At 47.5% G+C, this 20113-nt stretch overlaps 1 protein-coding gene across 1 annotated transcript; it reads left to right on the top strand.

Annotated features, from left to right (window-relative positions):
• The first annotated feature begins 12656 nt into the window (after window positions 1-12656).
• Window positions 12657-17560, top strand: HTR5A (5-hydroxytryptamine receptor 5A). The gene is made up of 2 exons (XM_014608937.3): window positions 12657-13838; window positions 14860-17560. Exons 1-2 carry the CDS (start codon window positions 13107-13109, stop codon window positions 15190-15192), a joined length of 1065 nt encoding a protein of 354 aa, XP_014464423.2. The 5' UTR covers window positions 12657-13106; the 3' UTR covers window positions 15193-17560.
• The last annotated feature ends 2553 nt before the right edge of the window (window positions 17561-20113 follow it).

Raw genomic sequence — 20113 nt, 5'->3', positions numbered from 1 at the left:
TAGAACAATTTCTTTCCTTATCCTTCAAACAAACACAAAGAAGCCAGCTTCAGGATTGCATCTCACTTGAGAAGAGCAGGTAGCACTTACTTCTCTGGTGTCATCAGGAGCATTTCCATAGTCTAAAAGGATTTATAAAGTTCATAAACCCTCCTGTGGCAAAGCAAATTTGCATTCAGGCAAACAAAACACGCAGAGAAGGCCATGTTCAGTCCAAAGATATTGCAAACTTTCTCACCATTTCAATAATTTACTAGCACCAGTGCCAATTTTCCACCTCAATGCTGAAAAGCTTGTGATAAACAAATTTCTTTCATGATTTGGCATCATGAAAAAGGGTCAGAATTTGAATGATAATTGAGTTTTAGAGAACCATCCATTTCCTATCATCATGCCATCTGTCTCTCTGGCAGATTCCTGACAGTTTGCATTGCCAGCTTTGATTTCCAAAGCTCATGTATTAAGCTACAGATACCCAGTTACACAATTTCTTCCTATTATTTCTGTATGCGTCTGCTATTCTAAAGCATAACTCATAGTGGAATATACTTCTGCTGGATTAAGTCCAGCATGCTAACAGCTCCTATAAGCCCAGTTCACTTTAACAACTTTAACGTAATTAATTACGTTTACTTTTTTATTAATGTCAGAAACACTTGAAAACAAATGTGGATAATAACTTCTAATTGCAGCCTGTAAACATGTAACCAACTCCCAACAGTGATGCATGTATTTGTGCATACAGTAGTGCTTGTCGTTTAACTTAACTAACCAGAATCATGAGACATACAATAAAGCATACATTATAATTGCTGCAAGAAAGGCACACTTCTCTTGGCCTGATCACAAATAATGTTGGTTGTCTTGCATGTGCGTATGCACGTGCATGTGTACTGAGCACCTTCGACCACCAGTGAAGTTAATACCACTTGCAGGTGCTCCATATCTTTGAAGGCTCAGCCCATGGTTACTGGGTTTTCACCACTGTAAAGTACCCTTGATAAAGCTGGGCCTATTTCATCCACAGTTTTACCCTGCTGACTTCATTGGAATTACAGAGGTGATGAATGATTCACCTTAGGCATAAAGGGAGCTATAAAACTAAAGTAATAGTCCATTGGTTTATACAGAGCACAACCTTACCTACAACTGTAAAGGATTTGAGAGCTACCTGTAATATTTTATGAAGATGATATGGTCCATCTATCTGTTATTGCATTGTTTGCTATACTGTATAATAGTAGCAGTTAATTCCAGCAAAAGCTGACCTGCAAACAGGCTAGAAAGTGGACAAACACTTCTGAGAGCACCCAGTAGCTAATGCTCACAAGAAAAAGCAGAAACCTGCTTTGAAGTCTATCCTCAATCCCCATGCTGGAATAAATGAGTTTGACTAGGTTCAAGAGTCACAGGGTGATGGAGATGGGGAAGATAAAAAAGCAATCCTAAAAGAACAGGAGAGACACAAAGGAACTGCAGGCAAATAGACTGAAACCCAGCCCAGAAGCGGAACTAAATATGGCAGACCCAATTAAGCAAGAGTGATGTGCTCAGTGACCGTTGTCTTAAAAACAACTTGCTCTTGTTCTGTTTCGTTCCTACTGTTGAGCTGAAACAATGCTTTGCTTCACCTTAGCTGCTTTAGGTTACTGTATTCACACTGGCCATAGCTTCACCCTATCTTCCTGACACAGCAGCCCCGCTTTTCTTTCCTTGTTTTCCTTTTATTGTATAGCCAGAGAATCTTTGCTGTTTAATTTGATGCCACGTGCAAGGTCTAACTCAGCTTGATGTTGGACAATACTCACTTTATGCCTGCATTCCAGGACAGTTTCTTTCCTAACTAGTCCTTTTCTCCAGTCCTGGAGACTCTCCACTTATTCCTAATCTCTTTCTGGAGGTGATTATGCACCCACCGTTTACTCTGAAGCCTCCCCCCCCCATAATTTCCTCTTTGCTGGAGATACAGTTTCTTTATAATTTTAGAACCTTGAACTTGAAGAAGTTCCAGACGTCCACCACACTCAAGTCCTTGAGCTCTTTAGTCCAGTTCACAAAACCAGTTCCCTTAGTTTATCAAACATCCTTTTGAAATTGTGAAGCTTAGTTAGAGGCCTACTTCTGTTGATCTGTCTACTTAACTTACATTGAATCAACTACAGTAGTGATCACTTGACCCAAGGTTATTTTCTATGACCAGTTCTTCCATACTGGTTACCAAAACCAAGTCTAAGTTAGCATTGCCTGTTGCTGTTCCAGTTATTATGCAGTGAAGAAGCGGGGTATTCAGAATACCAGGAATATCAGTGCCCTACCACTATCGATAACATTTGTTCTCCATTCTATAACTTGGAGGTTACAATCTCCCATAATGAAACAGTTTCTGGCAGTATTTCACTAATATTATTACAGAGATCTCTGCATGACTGGATCTGGCCACAGGGGTGGCCATGATGCACCCTAGTGGCCATGCAGCCCCTGCCTGATAGGCTCTGGTGTAGCTCTCCCTTGATCACTTGCTGGCCATCCCTTGTTCTTAGAGGCAGCATAAGCAGGGTTTGAATTACAGGGGAGCTGAGGAAGGCTGCGCCCCTCCCCCCTCCCATAAGAGATGAGAGGCCCCCGGTAAGATTTCAAAATCATAACCTCCGGGGGTCTCTGATTTCATTAGGGCATTGTGATGGGCAGCCCATTTTTTTTGCAGACCCCGCCATGAGTCAAAATGTAAGCACTGAGAGTAAGGGAGGATGCCTGTGGGCTTTAGAGTGAGCCTGATTCTGTATAAATCACTGCTGGACTCTCCTGGACCCTTTTTCCTCAGTTCAGGCCTCATGTGAAATCAGCATTCTTGGCCTGTCCAGTGCAGAACACCTGTAGCCTTAAGGGCTCATTGCATGGCTCCATCCTTCCCTACACCACACCCCATGCCTCACTGGTGTTATCAATCACCGATGTCACTTGAGGTTCATTCCTCTTAGCTCCTGTCTGGGCTACCTTTCTCAGCCCCTCTGTCCAGACTCTTAGATATGGAGCCTCTCCCTGGGCTCTTGGATGCTCTGGTTTCATGCTCAGTCCCTTCCTGGGCTCTTGGACCCCCTGGTCCCACATGCAGCTCCTCTAGGTCCTTGGACCTCCTGGCCTTGCACACAACCTCTGTCTGGGTTTATGGGCCCTCTGGTCCACCTTTCACCCCTTCTCTGGGCCCAGAGACCCTCTGGCCCGGCTCTCAGCCCCTCTTGGACTCATGGACACTCAAGTCTGACTCTCAGCCACTCTATGGCTCCTGGACTTTATGGTCCCACCCTCAGACACTCTCTTGGCTTCTAGACTTCCCTTGGCCCCACTCTCTCTCAGCCCTGCCCTGGTCTCCTCTGATCCTACTCCTAGCCCTTTCTGGGTCTTGGCTTGTGGATCTTCTGATCCCCATTCTCTGGGCCCCACTCTCAGCCCCTCTTGGGCTACTGGTTGTCTAAGTGGGCCTTAAGCCTGCCCTCAGCAGGGCTCAAGCTGCCAGTGTAACTCAATTAAAAGCATCTGCACCCCCTGGCAAGCACCCTGGGCCTCACTCTTAGTCCCTCCTGGGCTACCAGTTCTTTAAATATGCCTTGAGACTGCCCTCAGCAGGGCGCAAAGCTAAACACTAATAAAAAGCACTTGCAACCTCTGGCAGGCACCAAACCTTCTCCGGGCTTAACATAAACCCAAGGCCACCTGCCCCTGGTACAAGTCCCTCTTGCCCCTGGTACCCTCCCTTGTTCCCAGGCCTAAAGAGTTGCTTCCTCTCAGACTATTCAGGAGCTGGGCTGCTCTGCAGCCAGGAGCTCCTCACTTCATGCTCTCAGGGCAGGACTACCAGACCAGCTCAGGCTCAGGGCTTATAGGGCTTAAGCCCAGCCCCCTCCCATCAGGCGAGTTCCCAACCAGCCCCCTCCGCCACCTGCAACCTGCCTCTCAGACTCCTTCTTAAAGGGACACGTGCACCCCAGCTCCCTGTTACTCTCTATTCGTCCCAGATCTGACACTAGGAGTCTCTAGAAGACTCAGCACCCTAATAATATAGAAGTACCATACCAGGTAAGACCAATGGTACATCTAGCCCAGTATCCTGTCACCTATCTCTATAGAGGGAGAACATTGAACCCTCCCAGTCATCAATCATTATAGGTTTAGAGATGCCAGAGGCAGCATTGCCAATAGTTCTGTTCAACAACCATTAATAGATCTATCATCCATGAAACTCCAGGGTCCCAATGGAAACTTTCTTACCATCCTCCACAAAGTGATTTCAAGCTGAAGAGATTCTGGTTTATCAATGCTATACTTTCTTATTTCTTTACATACAGTTCTATCCCATCGTCTTTCCCTTTATTTCTATCTTTCTTGAGCTGTGCATATCCTTCAATGCTGGTGTTTCAGTCATGGTTCCTAGTCCACCATGTTTCTGCTCTCCCTATATATCTGGTTTCACATCCTGCACCAGCTGTTCTAGTCCCTCTGTTTTACTGTCCAGGCTTACGACATCTGCGTGCAAACATTTCACTTGTGGCTTCTTACTGACCATGCCCAGTTTCTAAATGGATTAGGCACAGCCCTTTCACCAACTGCCATGTCCACCTAAATACTTTTCTTTTCACTATTCTTATTTTCTTTCCCTTCTCCCTCCATTCTCCGCTCCACTGACATAGCCTCATTTACCTGATTTTCCTCTTTCTGTGCATAAAAGTGGCATGGAGATTGCACGAGTCTCTCTCAACTTTCTCCTTTCATTAAGAGCTATAGTGTTGATCAACCTTGGCTATAATTAGCAAAGCTTTTGGGGTGAGTCTATGCAGGAACAGTTGGTATGCAAGTTGAATTCATTGTAAGTCTCATTAAACACACTATTTCTGAAGACTGAAATGTTTTTCTTATCCATAGAATAGGTTGGGAACAAGCAGTTCCTGAGCAAGCTTCCCCTCTTGCTCTGCCAAACTGCTTCAGTCATATGGGCCACTGCTAGAAAACAGGCGGGTAGTTCAGCTCCCATGTTGTGCTCAGTCTTTGACATCACTTGACTCTGCCTTCAATGATGGCCGTGGTGGTGACAATCAATGGTGGTGATTGTTTCTGTGGGACACTTGCCCACAAGGAGATTTACTGAGATATGATTGTTCCATACAGGTCATCAATCAGCTAAGCATTTACACATGAGAGCAGAAATCAACAGAATTTGAAATCACATGAAATCAACAGAATTCTTCATGTGGGCAGAGCAAGCAGGATTTTGTCCTTTAAAGCAGAATTTCTCAACCCATGGGCCATGATCCAAAAATTGGTCGCTAGAATATATGAAAGGGTCATGAACAAACTTTAAAAATGGATCAACAAACTTTGAAAATGGATTCTCCTTTAAGGGAGAAAAACATGGGAAAATGTGACTTTTCCCTTGCAGCCTGGCAGAGTTTCCAGCACTGGGTCAGGACTGACCATCGATGTTTACAAGCGGGTCCTGGTACAAAAAAGGTTGAGAACCACTGCTTTCAAGTACTAGCTCTCTAGCACTACCAAGTACTATTGATTCAGGCAGGTGACTCAGAATGCCTACAAATGACCATGTTACAGAGACTTAAAAGGGAGTAGGGTCTGACTCCCATCAGCGGCTAGTAACTAGGGGTGTGCGAAGTGGGCCTTATTCAATTCAGATTTGGATTCAGCCCGAATCAGGGACAGTGATTCGATTCGTTGCTTCAGATCACTGTCCCTGATTCAATTCAGCCAAATCTGAATTTGAAGATTCAATGCTCGTCATAGGAGTGCTCGTCATAGGAGACTCCATCCTGAGAGGTACGGAAGGACCCATCTGTCGCCAGGACCCCTCGGCACGAGAGGTATGCTGCCTCCCTGGAGCAAAGATTCGGGATGTGACGGAGGTAATCCAGGCCAGGATCAAGCCCACCGATTATTACCCCATGGTCCTAGTCCATGTGGGTACTAATGATGCGGCCAGGAGAACCCCCGATCACCTGATGGCGGACTACTGTGCTCTGGGTGGCGTGCTGAAGGAGTTCGGTGCCCAGGTGGTTTTCTCTTCCATCCTACCAGTGACCGGACGAGGAAGACGGCAGGAGAACTGCATCAGAGAGACCAACTGGCGGCTTCGGCAGTGGTGTCTCAAGGCAGGCTTCGGCTTCCTGGACAATGACCCACACATCACGACGAGGGACATGCTCAGCTGGGATGGGCTTCACCTGTCCCCCAAAGGTAAGCGTGTGTTTTCTACTAGGTTGGCGGATCTCCTCCGGCGGGCTTTAAACTAGGCTCGTCAGGGGGAGGGGAGTACGAGGGCAGGGGAAGCTGTGGACCACCAAACCATGTGGTACCCACAAGGACAGCCCAGCCTGAAGAAGGAGAACATTGGGAACCTGGAAGCCATGGGGAGGCCAGCACTACAGAACAGGTAAGAAACAAGAAGGTAAGAAACAATGGGCCCCATGGGACTCGGAGCGGGGGGGCAGCAAAGGCACCAGTCGCAGGGCTCAAGTGCCTATATACTAATGCTAGGAGCATGGGGAACAAGCAGGATGAATTAGCGCTCCTGTTTGCACTAAACACCTATGACTTAGTGGGGCTAACAGAGACCTGGTGGGATTCATCCCATGACTGGGAGGTACATATTGAGGGCTATAGATTGTATAGAAAGGACAGGTTGGGGAAGAAAGGGTGGGGGGGTTGCACTTTATGTCAGCGAGCAATATACATCAACCCTCATCAAGACAGAATCTGAGGTTGAGGAAGTAGAAGGATTGTGGGTTAGGCTACATGGGGGGCAAGGAGAAAGGGATTTGGTGGTAGGGGTCTGCTACAGACCCCCACACCAAGGGGAAGAAATAGATGCGGGGCTCCTGAGGCAACTCTCGGGGACCATAAAAGCTAAAGAGGCGGTAGTCATGGGGGACCTAAACTACCCGGACATCTGCTGGGAAACGCAGACAGCAAGGTCCCATCGCTCACGCAGGTTTCTAACCTGTGTACAGGACCTCCATCTGACACAGGAGGTGCATGGTCCCACTAGGGGGAATGCCATACTAGACCTGGTATTGGCAACAGGGGATGACATGATAGGGGACCTCCAGATCAGTAGCCATTTGGGAGACAGTGATCACCTTATAATAGAATTCAACATAAGACGGCGAGTGGGTAAGGTAACTAGTAGGGTGAAAGTGCTAGACTTTAGGAAAGCTGATCTCATTGCACTCAGGCGATTAGTCAAAGAAGCACTGCAGAGTAGGAGTTTTGATGGGATGGGTGCCCAAGAAGGGTGGCTGTGCCTAAAGGAAACGATCCTTCGGGCACAAAGCAAGATGATCCCCGAGAGAGGCAAAAGAGGGAAAGGGGCCAGGAGGCTTCCATGGCTGACCAGAGAAATCCAGGGCAGCCTAAGGGCCAAAAGGGGAGCATATAAAAAGTGGAAACAGGGTGAGATCACTAAAGATGAATATACCTCCTCTGCTCGTGCTTGTAGGGAGGCAGTTAGGCGGGCCAAAGCTACCATGGAGCTGAGGACGGCAACCCAAGTAAAGGAGAACAAGAAATTGTTTTTTAGATATATTGGGAGTAAAAGGAAGGCCCAGGGAGGAATAGGACCACTGCTAAATGGGCAGAAACAATTGGTGACAGATAGGGGGGACAAGGCTGAACTCCTCAATGAGTTCTTTGCCTCAGTGTTCCTAAGCGAGGGGCACGACAAGTCTCTCACTGGGGTTGTAGAGAGGCAGCAGCAAGGCGCCAGACTTCCATGCGTAGACCCTGAGATGGTGCAGAGTCACTTGGAAGAACTGGATGCCTTTAAGTCGGCAGGCCCGGATGAGCTCCATCCGAGGGTGCTGAAGGCACTGGCAGACATCATTGCAGAGCCACTGGCGGGAATATTCGAATGCTCGTGGCGCACGGGCCAAGTCCCGGAGGACTGGAAAAGGGCTAACGTGGTCCCCATTTTCAAAAAGGGGAGGAAGGAGGACCCGGGCAACTATAGGCCGGTCAGTCTCACCTCCATCCTTGGTAAAGTATTTGAAAAAATTATCAAGGCTCACATTTGTGAGAGCCTGGCAGGGCAAATTATGCTGAGGGGAAACCAGCACGGGTTTGTGGCGGGCAGATCGTGCCTGACCAATCTAGTCTCTTTCTATGACCAGGTTACGAAACGCCTGGACACAGGAGGAGGGGTGGATGTCGTATACTTAGACTTCAGGAAGGCCTTCGATACGGTATCCCACCCCATACTGGTGAACAAGTTAAGAGGCTGTCACGTGGATGACTGCACAGTCCGGTGGGTGGCGAATTGGCTAGAGGGTCGCACCCAAAGAGTCGTGGTAGATGGGTCGGTCTCGACCTGGAAGGGTGTGGGCAGTGGGGTCCCGCAGGGTTCGGTCCTTGGACCGATACTCTTTAATGTCTTCATCAGCGACTTGGATGAGGGAGTCAAATGTACTCTGTCCAAGTTTGCAGATGACACAAAGCTATGGGGAGAAGTGGACACGCCGGAGGGCAGGGAACAGCTGCAGGCAGACCTGGATAGGTTGGACAAGTGGGCAGAAAACAACAGGATGCAGTTCAACAAGGAGAAATGCAAAGTGCTGCACCTAGGGAGGAAAAATGTCCAGCACACCTACAGCCTAGGGAATGACCTGCTGGGTCGCACAGAGGTGGAAAGGGATCTTGGAGTCCTAGTGGACTCCAAGATGAACGTGAGCCGGCAGTGTGACGAAGCCATCAGAAAAGCCAATGGCACTTTATTGTGCATCAGCAGATGCATGACAAATAGGTCCAGGGAGGTGATACTTCCCCTCTATAGCGCGTTGGTCAGACCGCAGTTGGAGTACTGCGTGCAATTCTGGGCACCACACTTCAAGAAGGATGCGGATAACTTGGAGAGGGTCCAGAGAAGGGCAACTCGTATGGTCAAGGGCCTGCAGACCAAGCCCTACGAGGAGAGACTAGAGAAACTGGACCTTTTCAGCCTCCGCAAGAGAAGGTTGAGAGGCGACCTTGTGGCTGCCTATAAGTTCATCACAGGGGCACAGAAGGGAATTGGTGAGGATTTATTCACCAAGGCACCCCCGGGGGTTACAAGAAACAATGGCCACAAGCTAGCAGAGAGCAGATTTAGACTGGACATTAGGAAGAACTTCTTCACAGTTCGAACGGGCTCCCAAGGGAGGTGGTGCTCTCCCCTACCCTGGGGGTCTTCAAGAGGAGTTTAGATGAGCATCTAGCTGGGGTCATCTAGACCCAGCACTCTTTCCTGCTTGTGCAGGGGGTCGGACTTGATGATCTATTGAGGTCCCTTCCGACCCTAACATCTATGAATCTATGAATCTATGCTGATTTGGAGAATCAGCGATTCAGACATAGATACAGCTTTAAATGTTTTTTCTATATACCTCGCGGTACTAGCTCAGCTTGTGAATGCTGTGATGCTGGGGCACATGGAGCATCCCACAGGAGTGTGGGAGGGCCCTGCATGTGCTCAGCAGCAAACCCAGAAATACTCCACTCCATGCACCCCAGCATCTATAGAGTTCACAGACATTAGGGGCTAGAAGGGACCTCATGAGGTCATCGGGTCCAGCCCCCCCACCATAGGCAGGAAGTCAGCTGGGATCAAGTGACCCCAGCAAGAGGAAAACACAACTCTGCCAGGAGCTGAACCCAGAACCTTTGAATCCCTTCACCCTCTAAAAGTCCAATGTACTAGCCGTTGCGCCACAGAGCCACCTACTAGCTAGATTTACCTGCTACCTAAAGGTATGTAGAAAAAACATTTAAAGCTGTGTCTATGTCTGAATTTCCGAATCTTTCCATATCTCTCCGAATCAATTTGGAGGGTTCTAATTTGATTCAGAGAGATTAAAGGGTCCTCTAATTCGATTCAGATTCGGAGAAATTGAATCAGGGACTGAAGCTCCGCACAGCCCTACTAGTAACTCTTCCTGCACCCACTCTAACCGCCAGTTAAGTGAAAGCTAAACTGTGATAATTTTAGCTTTGAATAAAAAAGGGGTTACTTACATAGCTTCGATTTCAGTAACTGAGGGGCAAGAGGAGCAGATGTACCACAGAACAAATGACATGCCATAAGTCCCCATCCCTTTGCATATTTCTGTCATTTATATATTTATCCATGCTCTTAGAGATGGAAGGTTTTATTTCCAGTCAAGGTCCCTGAGTCATTTGATCCCCAGAAATTTACCAATATTTTAAGTCTAGCATACACAACAGGGAATATCCTAGTAAAAGGTGATCTGATGTACTGAATATACCTAATTGAGATTCATGCTTCAGCTTGTACAGCTGCATTTCCATGTTTTTTCTTATTGTTATTTTTCATTATTCTTAAACAAATGAATCTGTGTTTTCTGCTTATAAGCAAATACACACACAGAGTACAGGTGACTCCTTTAACAATAGATTTTGTACAACTTCTTGGGATTATTTGGAGAATTTGGAGATTTGTGGCTGATTCTCCAAAAATCAATAAGTCCCCACTTTTAGCAGGTGTGGTGAGCTTCCTTCAGGCTGCTGAATCAATGGCAACTGAGGACTGTAGGATCATAGGAAAGTAGGGTTGGAAGGGCCCTCACAAGTCCAGCCCCCTGCTCAAGGCAGGATCATTGCTGGTTAAACCATTCAAGCCAAGTGTCTGTCTAACCACCGAAGACAAAGAGGCCACAACTTTTCTTGGCAGCCTGTTCCAATGTTTGACCACCCTCGTAGTCAGAAAGTTCCTCATAATATCCAACCTAAATTTCCCCTGCTTGTAGCTTGAGGGCACTGCTCCTACTCTTGTCCTCTACAGCCACAGCAAAAAGCCCATTTCCATACTCTCTGTAACTGCCCTTCAGGTATTTGAAGACTGTTATCAAGTCCCCATTTTGCCTTTTCCCAATTAAATAACCCTATCTCTTTCAGCCTTTCCTTAGAAGCCATTCTTCCCAGGCCACTAGTCATTTTTGTTACTGTGCTCTGGCCTCTTCCCAAACTGTCCACATCCTTCTTGAAGTGCGGGGCCCCAAACTGTACGCAGTCCTCCAGGTGAAGCCTCATCAGTGCTAATTGAGTGGAAGAATCCCTTCTCTTGATTTAAAAGTGACAATCCTGTCAATACACCCCAGTATACTGTTGGCTAACAAGCACACACTGTTGTCTCATATTCAGCGTATGGTCCTTCTCTGCAACACTGCAGCCTGGCCAGTCATTCCCCAGTCTGTATCTTTGCATGCAATTATTCCATCCCAACATTGCACGTGTCTACCTCAGCTGATTGAGGACCATTTCTCCAGTCTATTATGGTCATTCTAAATCCTAGCTCTACTCTCCAGACTATCTGCAACTGCACCCAATTTGGGGTTGTCCGCAAATTTGCTAAGTGCGCACTTGATCCCATCATCAAAATCATTAATGAAGATATTTAACAGTACAGGAGCCAGGACAGATCCCTGAGGAACCCTACCTAATACCTGCTTCCAACTAGACATTGAGCCATTGATGATGACTTGTTGAGTACAATAATGCAACCAGTGCTGTATCCACCTTACAGTACCTTTTTTAGTCCGAATTTCCTTAGCTTGTTAATGAGAACATAGTGAAAGAAAGTATAAGTGCCCTATAGAATCGGGAACATCTGTGTTTGATTTAACTCAATACCAAGAGAAATGCTTTATATACGTATTCAAAATCCATGTGCTGAATTTGGGTTGCGAGTGGAAACAACAGATTTTGCTTATTCAGAACCTGCAAGAAAGAAAGTAATGGTATCCCTCTAAAAGTGATGCTGTACTCTCAAAAATGATAATAGGGTGCCACTGGCCTCTGTCTCCACCCAAAAACAATCACCAAGAAACACTCTGGGTGTGTACAGAAGTGCTTCATGCACATTTTACAGTGCTGTAATCTAGAGCACTTTTATACCACTATTAAGTTACATGACAGAAGTGCAGTGTTTGGCGGGGAGGAGCTCTGGACCTCCCTGCACTTTCCAGGCTCCTAGGCAAGAGGTGCTCCATGCCATATTGAATGTAATAGTTTGAATGCTTGTAATAGTTGAAGTGGCTCTGGGCAGGCATACAGGAGTTATCAGAAACGCTGTAGGTTGGTCAAGTGCTGTAAAATACAGTGCAGCACATTGAATTCCTCATTTAACAAGGGTTAATTTCAAGTCTTATACCCATTTTTAAAGTGCTGTGAAGCCGAGCACTTCTGCTAAGTCCCCGCAAAGCACTTTATATGGTGGGTGGGGGGAAGCAACGTCTGTCCACACCCTCCCTTCTCCCACTTTCCGGGACCTTTTCCCTTTTGCTCGGGCTGGCAGCACTGAGAAGCGAGGGGGCAGTGTTGCGAAACCGCTGGAGCCTCGGTCACACAACACACACGACTCGCTCTTGCTGAGTAACAGCCGCTTTGCCAGACTGGATTCATTTAAATAAATAAATAAATAAGAGTTAAAAATGTGTAGTCTCGAAATGTCTCTTCGACTGTAAAGCATGCAGGTTGCCTGCGGCGCGCGGCTCTGCAGAACAAGCAGGGGGCTCCTTTTCTCCTTAGCTAAGCCGGTGAGAAGGCAGCTACCACTTTCCCTCCTTTCTCCCTGCGGCGGCGGGGGGGGGGGGGGGCACAGCACCGCACCGCACCGCACCGCACCGCCCTGCCCGGCACCAGGGCTCCTCGAGCCCGCGCGCTGCCCCGCTCCTCGCCGCAGCAGCAAGACCCGCGCAGACACGAGACGGGCAAGGCGGCCGCTCGCACGCAGCCGGGGAAGGCGGGCGGGCAGGCGGGCGGAGGGGCTGGTGCAAACCCCGCCGGGCCCCGGTGACTCGGTGACACGGGAGGGAGCAGGGCTCTGTCCCGCTGCGCGGCGGGCGGGCGCGCCGTCGGGCCGGGGGCGGCGGAGGGTGCCGCGGGGCTGGGCGCGGGGAGCCGCGGGCGTCAGCTGATGCCGGGGCGCGTTGACGTCGCCGCCGGGCTCTTATCTGCCGAAGCCCCCGGCGGCAGCATGGGCGGCATGGGCGGGCGGTGAGCTCCGCTCGGCTCGGCTCGGCTCCGCTCCGCTCGGCTCGGCTCGGCTGCGCGCCATGGAGGGCCCCGCCAACCTCACCTGCTCAGCGGCGGGCGGCAACCGGAGCGCGGCGGGCGCGGGCGCGGGCGCGGGGGGCGGGGGCGCGCGGCTGTCGGTGCTGGGCGCGCTGGCGCTGGTGCTGCTGGCGGCGCTGGCGCTGGCCACGCTGGCCTGGAACGGGCTGGTGCTGGCCACGATCCTGCGGGTGCGCGCCTTCCACCGCGTGCCGCACAACCTGGTGGCGTCGCTGGCCGCGTCCGACGTGCTGGTGGCGGCGCTGGTGATGCCGCTGAGCCTGGTGCACGAGCTGGCGGGGCGGCGCTGGCGCCTGGGCCGGCCGCTGTGCCAAGCCTGGGTGTCGGTGGACGTGCTGTGCTGCACCGCCAGCATCTGGAACGTGGCGGCCATCGCGCTGGACCGCTACTGGTCCATCACGCGGCACCTGCACTACACGCTGCGCGCCCGCCGCCGCCTCTCCAACCTCATGATCGGCCTGGCCTGGGCGCTGTCCGCCGTCATCTCGCTGGCGCCGCTGCTCTTCGGCTGGGGCGAGACGTACTCGGCGGGCAGCCAGCAGTGCCAGGTCAGCCGCGAGCCCTCCTACGCCGTCTTCTCCACCTTCGGCGCCTTCTACGTGCCGCTGGCCGTGGTGCTCTTCGTCTACTGGAAGATCTACAAGGCGGCCAAGTTCCGCATCGGCTCCCGCAAGAGCAACTCCATCACGCCGCTCTCGCCCGGAGCCCTGCAGGTGGGGCTCGCCGTGGGACCGGGGGGGGCTGTCCTGACCTCCCTGGAGCCTGGGGTGGGGGGTCGCGGATGCTGAAAGGGCCCTTTGGCTCTAGGAAGCCCCCACGCTGCCCCTTGTGTGTCCTGGCCTTTTTGTGAATCAGGCTAATGCAACGGCCGGTGGCAACGGGTCCCCCGAACTTCTTTTTTTCTTTTTCTGGTGTGTGCGTTTGTTTTAAACTAGCTTCGTTCTGTGACCCCGGGTCGTGCCTGGAGGTCCAGGCAGAGGCTGTTTCTGTAGGTGCAGTTGAGGCGGTTAGGGAGGTTGTATCTCTACCCACCAGGCTCACGGGGCTAGCGGGTCTGGGTAAAGGTGAGGCCGCTGCATTTCCTCGAGCGTGGCTTATCCGTGCAAGCTGGGGCTTCGCAATCTGGCCCTATGCGAACTGGGAGCAGGTGGGAAAACAGAGGTGCCCTCCATGCATGGACACACACACACACACACACACAACCAGGAAGGATGTGGCTGTCTACACACACACACACACACACTTAAATTACATCATTTTTTCTGTTAGAGAAGAGCTGTGTCTGCACACATTGCTGCCCCTCTCTTAGAAACTGTTGACTTATTGTGCCGCTGGGTGCCTGCTCCCCCAGCATCTTTTCCTCCTTCCCCATCAGGTGCCCTGTAGTTAGAAGCAGCACCCAGGACGCTGAACAATATGTGAGCATTTGTCCGATCTTATTGATGGAATTATACTCTGTGAAATCTACACCATCTGATTATCGTAATGTGTGAGCAATTGGGTATATGCAGTTTTCATTGCCACCTTCAGTTTCCTAACCTCAGTTATTCACAGCTCCCTATTGCAGAGAGTAGGGATATGCAGCCAGAGTCTCTGGAATCAGTAAGACGAGCCAAACATCCTCAGCATCCCCCACTCTCGCATTCTCATTTTGGTGACATCTGTGATATACATGGTCTGACAACTGGCAGCTGCTCAGGTGCGTATGCTGAAGCTTGTGCTTGTGTTTGGCAGGTGAAGGAAGCCTCCCAGCAACCACAGATGGTCTTCACCGTTCGCCATGCCACTGTTACCTTCCAGACTGATGGGGACACGTGGAGGGAGCAGAAGGAGAAGAAAGCTGCCCTCATGGTGGGCATCCTTATTGGGGTCTTTGTGCTGTGCTGGATCCCCTTCTTCATCACAGAACTCATCAACCCTCTCTGCTCCTGTGACATCCCTCCCCTTTGGAAGAGTATTTTTCTATGGCTCGGCTATTCAAATTCCTTTTTTAATCCTCTGATCTACACAGCATTCAACAAAAACTACAACAATGCCTTCAGGAACCTGTTCTCCAGACAGCACTGAGCAGCTGGAAAGAAAAGGAAGGAAAAGCACCCTAAGGATTCACCCTCTACTCTTCTTAGCAAATCTGACACAGGCAGAAAATCCTTGATGCTCAATGCCAGCAATGCAGATATCGCCAGACTCAGAGACTGCTCCAGAAATTCAGCTGTCCTCACAGACTCTGCCGCTCCTTCTACTTTCCCACCCTTCAAGTCAGTCTCAGTTAGCACTTGTCCTGCAAACAGTACACAGGATACTATACCAGAATATCCTTTTCTGGTACGTGACTGTCTGCACCCTCTCCTCTTTCCTGATGGTGGCCGGGAGGAGTCTGGGGACAAGAGTAAGGCAATCAGTGTGATGTCAAGGGACTATCTACAACCCAGCGCCTGCTGGCTGCTCTCTGCATCTCAGAACTTCAATTTGCACATTTTCATGTGCAAAGTCAGACACCTTTCTTGTGACTGTGTGAAACCAGGTCTTTACTATTTTGTTGAAAAGACTGTGCCTTTCAGAGGTGAAGAATGGAGTGTGTGTTACAAACAGAGATAAGTTTTACCCCTAAAAGGGGCTGAGTCCCCCAAATCCAAACATGTGAGAGAGACGCAAGAAAAAGCTGCTGCATAGTGGGTCTGTCAATGGGGAGGGTTTGCCATTAGATTCTATGGAGCAAGCTTTTCTGCATTTTATTTATTGTGGAAACAATGCATGATGCACAGGAGGGAGAGAGAGAAAGCAGGGTGAACCCACCTCTCTCATTTTCATGCTGCAGAACTGCAAACATCTGTCTCATGGATTTCCTGAGTTAGTTACAATTAGATGTTCCTTAGCTGTAAATGTTAAGTGTAATATCTGTGTCACACAAAGAAAATTATACTAATTCCTGGGTGTAGTTTAAAAAGTTTTAGGGCAGATCTTGTGCAGCTACTCGGGGATAAAAAAAATGTATTTCAAAACTCGCATCAGTTAAGAGCTGGGTTTTGCTTTTTAAGGGTGTGACTCAGTTCCTACTGAAGTCAAAGGAAAGTCTCCAGTGACAGCTGGTGTTGGGTTGGGGACTACATGCATGTAGTGACCAATGTAGTCTCATGCTGGCAGCCCAAGTCTTCTAGGAATATACCAGAGGGTAGCTTGGCTTGGACAGCCGCCAGGATTCTGTGCTTCAAGTACAGCCAGTCAACAGACCTGCCTTCCCTCTCCGGCAGGATCATTTGGAAATAATATCCTTATTTCACCCTTTCTTCTGTAAGAATTGGCCTTGGCTGCTAGAGATCGTTTTGCTTCCTTAGCACCCTTTCACAACATAATTATAGCAGCCGGCATTTCACACAATCACAGAATTAAAGTTAGATTTTTGTACCTTAGGATGACAAGCTTTCAGATACAGAAAATTTCCATTAACTGTCAGTTCTCGAGGTACAATCTGTGAAATCAAATTGGAATTGGAGAAGACTATAAAATGGGAATCAGAGTGACACGATTTCAAATTCTGATCTCTCCAGAAGCAGAGATAAAGAGAAAAAAACAACTACAACCCTGTTACAAATCAGTGGTTAGCTTTCTAGAGGTGCATAGGATCAGTGGTGGTTCATGAAACAGCAGACTGTAAAGCTACTCATAGCTCTTCAAACTAGGCAAATGTCTTGGCCTGGCTGGTGAAATGTCGTATAGCTTTCAGCATTGTGACCAATGTGTCCCTGAGGCTCCACCAGTTGCAGGTAGAAATAGTGGAAGTAGGCTCCAGCTATCAGAAACATGGGGTGAAATTCTGGCTCTGCTGAAGGCAAAACTCTCATTGATCTCAAAGGGGGCAGCATTTCACCCAAAGTCTCTTACACTGGTGTTTCTTCTTCTTCTTTTTTTTTTTTTTGGTATTACTTATAGGACAAGAGAATAAGTGGGAGTCCCCTTGAGCAGGTTCTCAGATCAAAGTTTTGTGCTAAACATGAACAAACTCTAATAAAAAGCTTTCTGATACATTTGTTGTATGGTTTCAAACTATTTAAACTATTTTGAATAGTAGCTTGATTGTATCTGATATTCAAATAAACTGCTGAACCACATTCTCATTGATGATGATCAGCTTGCATGCTCTGTCTGCACATGACTATGAAAGAAAAGAAAACTAGTTTCTATTGAGAAATTACAACCTTTTTTTGGTTCAAAGTCGCAATGGCAAAAACAGCAGGAAACTGATGCTCTGCTCATCATCCAGGACAGAGCTTTACTAGCTGGTGAAAGTAGGATTGAGACTCAAGAGGTCTGGGCAGTTCTGTTAGACAACAGTCACAGCATACCACTTCATTGCTTGTATTGTCTGTCATACCCATTGTTCTTTTTTGTGCAAGGTTTTGCACTTAACCATGAATAAATGACAAATGTAAACTCAGTTCTGGTGTGGGTAATACAATTCCTGCTTAAATCACTTAGAGATGTGCCCATTTTATGCCAAGGCTGCATTTAGTTTCAGGCATCTGATGCCCTTAGTTGTGTCCTATTCTTATTTGTGCTAGCCTCAAGCACAGTGCAGGCAAGGGCTCTTGCTTGCAAGGATTATCAAATGATATTAGGGTACTTTGTGTCTATCATTCTGCATTATCCTGACTCAGATCACATTCACATTCATTTAATAAATTGCATACTCATGAAATCCATACATTTCTGTGAGTAATGACTACCAATCAGTGGCACTCATGTATTTCCTAATGCCACAAACAGTTAACAACCACAGTACAGGGCAAACCCTGAAGCCCAGGACTCAGGACTTCAGAATTTGATCCTATTTCTCATTCTAGTGATGTAAGGAATGTGAGAGATCAATATTTGTATAGAAAAGATCACTCCCAAGGTTCATGTCTAAAACATGATGGGAGATATGATCTGAGCACAAACAGGAACATGGATTCTAATCCCAGCTCTGAAGCCTTGGCAAGTCACTTAATATTCATATAATTATTCAATATTTACTTTGAAGTGTGTCCAAAAGCTCAAGTTAGGGTCCAGAAGTGCTAGCCACTATATAAAGATAGTTCTTGCTCAAAGACCTTATCTCTAAGTCTCAGACCTCTTCTCTAAAATAGGAATACTAGTACATATTCATTTACCTTGCAGAGAGGTGAGGAGACTTGATTAGTTAACAGTTATAAAACACCTTCAAGGTAGAACTTTGTAAACGGTTAGAAGTAGGCTTTGATGGCTAAAAAATAATATTTAAAGATTTGCTTTTAGAAATTGGCTTATGTAAAATCTTAAAAACTGGTAGATAAGTAGAATGGGGGGGGGGGGTATTTTGTTTTCTTTGCCTGCATTTCTCTTATCTACTATCACTGTATATCAATAAAATTTGCCTTTTATCAAATTTAAAAAATCATAGTCAGTCTGAGGGTTTGGGTCCGCCCAAAACAAAGTATCAAAACTGAGTCATAAATCCAGTGCCAACAGGCTTCAAATGAATTTCAATGAAGAATATACTATCATGATTATTGCTCTTTCTATGCCATTTATTGACACTGTTATACGCCCCCCCCCACAAAGCATCTAACTAACCTTTTCTGTATTTACCGTTAATACATTTTCCTTTCAGTACTATGACAGGCCAAAGAACAGGCTAGAACACCTGTACTGAAGCTTAATAAATAAATTAAATGAGGTGTGTGCTGAACACTACCGGCTGAATATCCTTTTATCACACTGAATGCTTATTACCAAGGCTCAGGGTGCCACAGTTTTTAAAGCAATCTGTTCCTTTCATTTGTTGTCTTTATTTTAGGGAGGAGAGAAGGTCACAAATTGTCCTTTGATTCAAACCTCATAAAGAAACAGATTGGCTTGACAGATTTTTTTCCATGAAATGTTATTGAATGACTTTTATAACGTGGTCAGATAAGGTAGTTGCATGCACTGTATGGTGGGAGAATGTCCTCATGTGCCATTAATTTGACTGGACATTTTATTAAACTGGTTGCTGAGACACAATACAAAGTCTTGTAGCAACAGTTAAAAAGGGGTGATTCTGACCAAGGAAAGTGCCAGATCATTCAAGTTCTAGCTGAGCTAGATTTATTATAAGCATTTGCTGTTGGATATAGTTATTGATACTGAAATACAACAGGCGTTGTGGTCACAGTTGCTTTTACATGTTTACAGTTCTGTTTGTAGTCTGAACTGAACAGCCCTTTTATAAGTTGGTGCGCTGCAGTACACTGAATAGAGCTGATACTGTACAATACCTGAAGAAAGGTGTTTGTGCCCAAAAGCTTGCAAAGAACTTTTTTGCAGCTATTTAGCTGGTCTAATAAAAGAGATCACATTTACTCAAATAACCTTACCTGCCTATGTCATTAGACCAACACGGCTACAACCAACAACCCAGGTACTGTACTAATGCACACAAGAGAACCTAATGTTGGGAACTGGGGTTGTTACACCCTTTTGTCAGACCACTCACTTATAGTTGAAATCCATGGGGAAACTCCAGTTGATTTTAATCATTTTTTAAGAGCTGGCTAAGGAGCTTTCTGCTCTGTTACTGCTGATTCTCAATAATTCTTGAAGCACTGGAGGAAATTTCAGAAGACTGGAAGAAAGCCAGTGTTATGCCAACATATTGAAGTGTAAATGGGGACAACTTAGGTAATTATAGGCCTGTCACCCTGTATGTATTTCACGGTCATGGTGCAATAATGGAATGGCTGACACAGGGCCTGATTAATAAAGAATGAAAAAGGGAATATAATTAATGCCTATCATAAGGGGTCATGTAAAATAGGCCCTATCCAACTAACTTGGTACACTGTTTGATTAGACTAGAGTTTTGGCTGATGAAAGTAATATGTTTAGGACATTTCTACACTGCAGCAGGCACATGTCCCATGTGCCCAGGCAGGGATGCTTCCTACTGCCATATCCCTTTGCTTCCTATTTGCATGCTACAACCCCAGAA

Source organism: Alligator mississippiensis, chromosome 5, assembly GCF_030867095.1.
Source record: "Alligator mississippiensis isolate rAllMis1 chromosome 5, rAllMis1, whole genome shotgun sequence".
Lineage (NCBI taxonomy): Eukaryota > Metazoa > Chordata > Crocodylia > Alligatoridae > Alligator > Alligator mississippiensis.
The sequence above is the reverse complement of the archived record's forward strand: the minus strand, read 5'-3'. Positions and strand labels throughout refer to the sequence as shown.

Excerpts from the sequence above, each read along its gene's own strand:
- HTR5A (XM_014608937.3), top strand. The coding sequence starts at position 13,107 with ATGGAGGGCCCCGCCAACCTCACCTGCTCAGCGGCGGGCGGCAACCGG. Across the intron at positions 13,839-14,859 it reads TCTCGCCCGGAGCCCTGCAG|GTGAAGGAAGCCTCCCAGCA; the intron begins GTGGGGCTCGCC and ends TGTGTTTGGCAG.